The following is a 1,055-nucleotide window of genomic DNA, read 5'->3' as shown; positions in this document are numbered from 1 at the left end:
TGGCATTGAGTGAGCTTGCTGCATAAGACTACACAGCACGAGGCTCGTCTGAAGTCTTAAGCATCAGTAGTATCCGACTATACACTTTGTAGCTCTTACTAGGTATTGGCTCTCAAGATGAGGCTGTATAGGTGGTGATGACTTGGGGGTGGATGTTCGAGCTCAAGTAATTCTACACTGCTTTCAGAATCCTTTTGTCGCTACTTCAGCGCTTTCCCTAGTCCTCCAATATGCGTGAAGCTATCTGCATCCACGTCGGTCAGGGTGGTCTTCAGGTTGGTAATGCCTGTTGGGAGCTCTTCTGCCTCGAGCACGGCATTCAGCCTGATGGACAAATGCCTTCTGATAAGACCATCGGTGGTGGTGATGACGCCTTCAACACTTTCTTCTCGGAGACTGGTGCCGGCAAGCATGTCCCGCGATGCGTCTTCGTTGATCTCGAGCCCACTGTTATTGATGAGGTTCGAACCGGCACCTACAGGCAACTCTTCCATCCTGAGCAACTCATCTCTGGTAAGGAGGACGCTGCTAACAACTTCGCCCGCGGTCACTACACCATTGGCAAGGAGATTGTCGATCTCTGTCTCGACCGTATCCGTAAGCTTGCTGACAACTGCACTGGTCTGCAGGGCTTCCTCGTGTTCAATGCTTGCGGTGGTGGTACCGGTTCTGGCTTGGGCTGTCTCATTCTTGAGCGCCTCAGTGTCGACTATGGCAAGAAATCGAAGCTGTCTTTCACTATCTGGCCTTGCCCTCAAGTCTCTACTGCCGTAGTAGAGCCCTATAACACCGTTCTGTGCGTCCACTCCCTCCTCGAACACACTGATGTCACATGCCAGATGGATAACGAAGCTCTCTACGATATTTGCCGTCGTAATCTTGACATCGAGAGACCGACCTACACTAACCTCAACCGTCTGATTGCCCAGTGCATCAGTTCTCTTACCGCCTCCCTCCGATTCGATGGTGCTCTCAACGTCGATGTTACTGAGTTCCAGACCAACTTGGTGCCCTACCCTCGTATCCATTTCATGCTTACGTCCTATGCTCCGGTC

At 51.6% G+C, this 1,055-nt stretch overlaps 1 protein-coding gene across 1 annotated transcript; it reads left to right on the top strand.

Annotated features, from left to right (window-relative positions):
* Positions 1 to 185: 185 nt before the first annotated feature.
* On the top strand, positions 186 to 1,055 carry Pmar_PMAR029089 (Tubulin alpha chain, putative; the record flags this gene model as incomplete). Its single annotated transcript, XM_002767928.1, has 1 exon — positions 186 to 1,055. A coding segment is annotated over exon 1 (825 nt), but the record flags the coding sequence as incomplete, so codon positions are not given.

Source organism: Perkinsus marinus, assembly GCF_000006405.1.
Source record: "Perkinsus marinus ATCC 50983 genomic scaffold scf_1104296969518, whole genome shotgun sequence".
NCBI classification, from domain to species: domain Eukaryota; phylum Perkinsozoa; order Perkinsida; family Perkinsidae; genus Perkinsus; species Perkinsus marinus.
The sequence above is the reverse complement of the archived record's forward strand: the minus strand, read 5'-3'. Positions and strand labels throughout refer to the sequence as shown.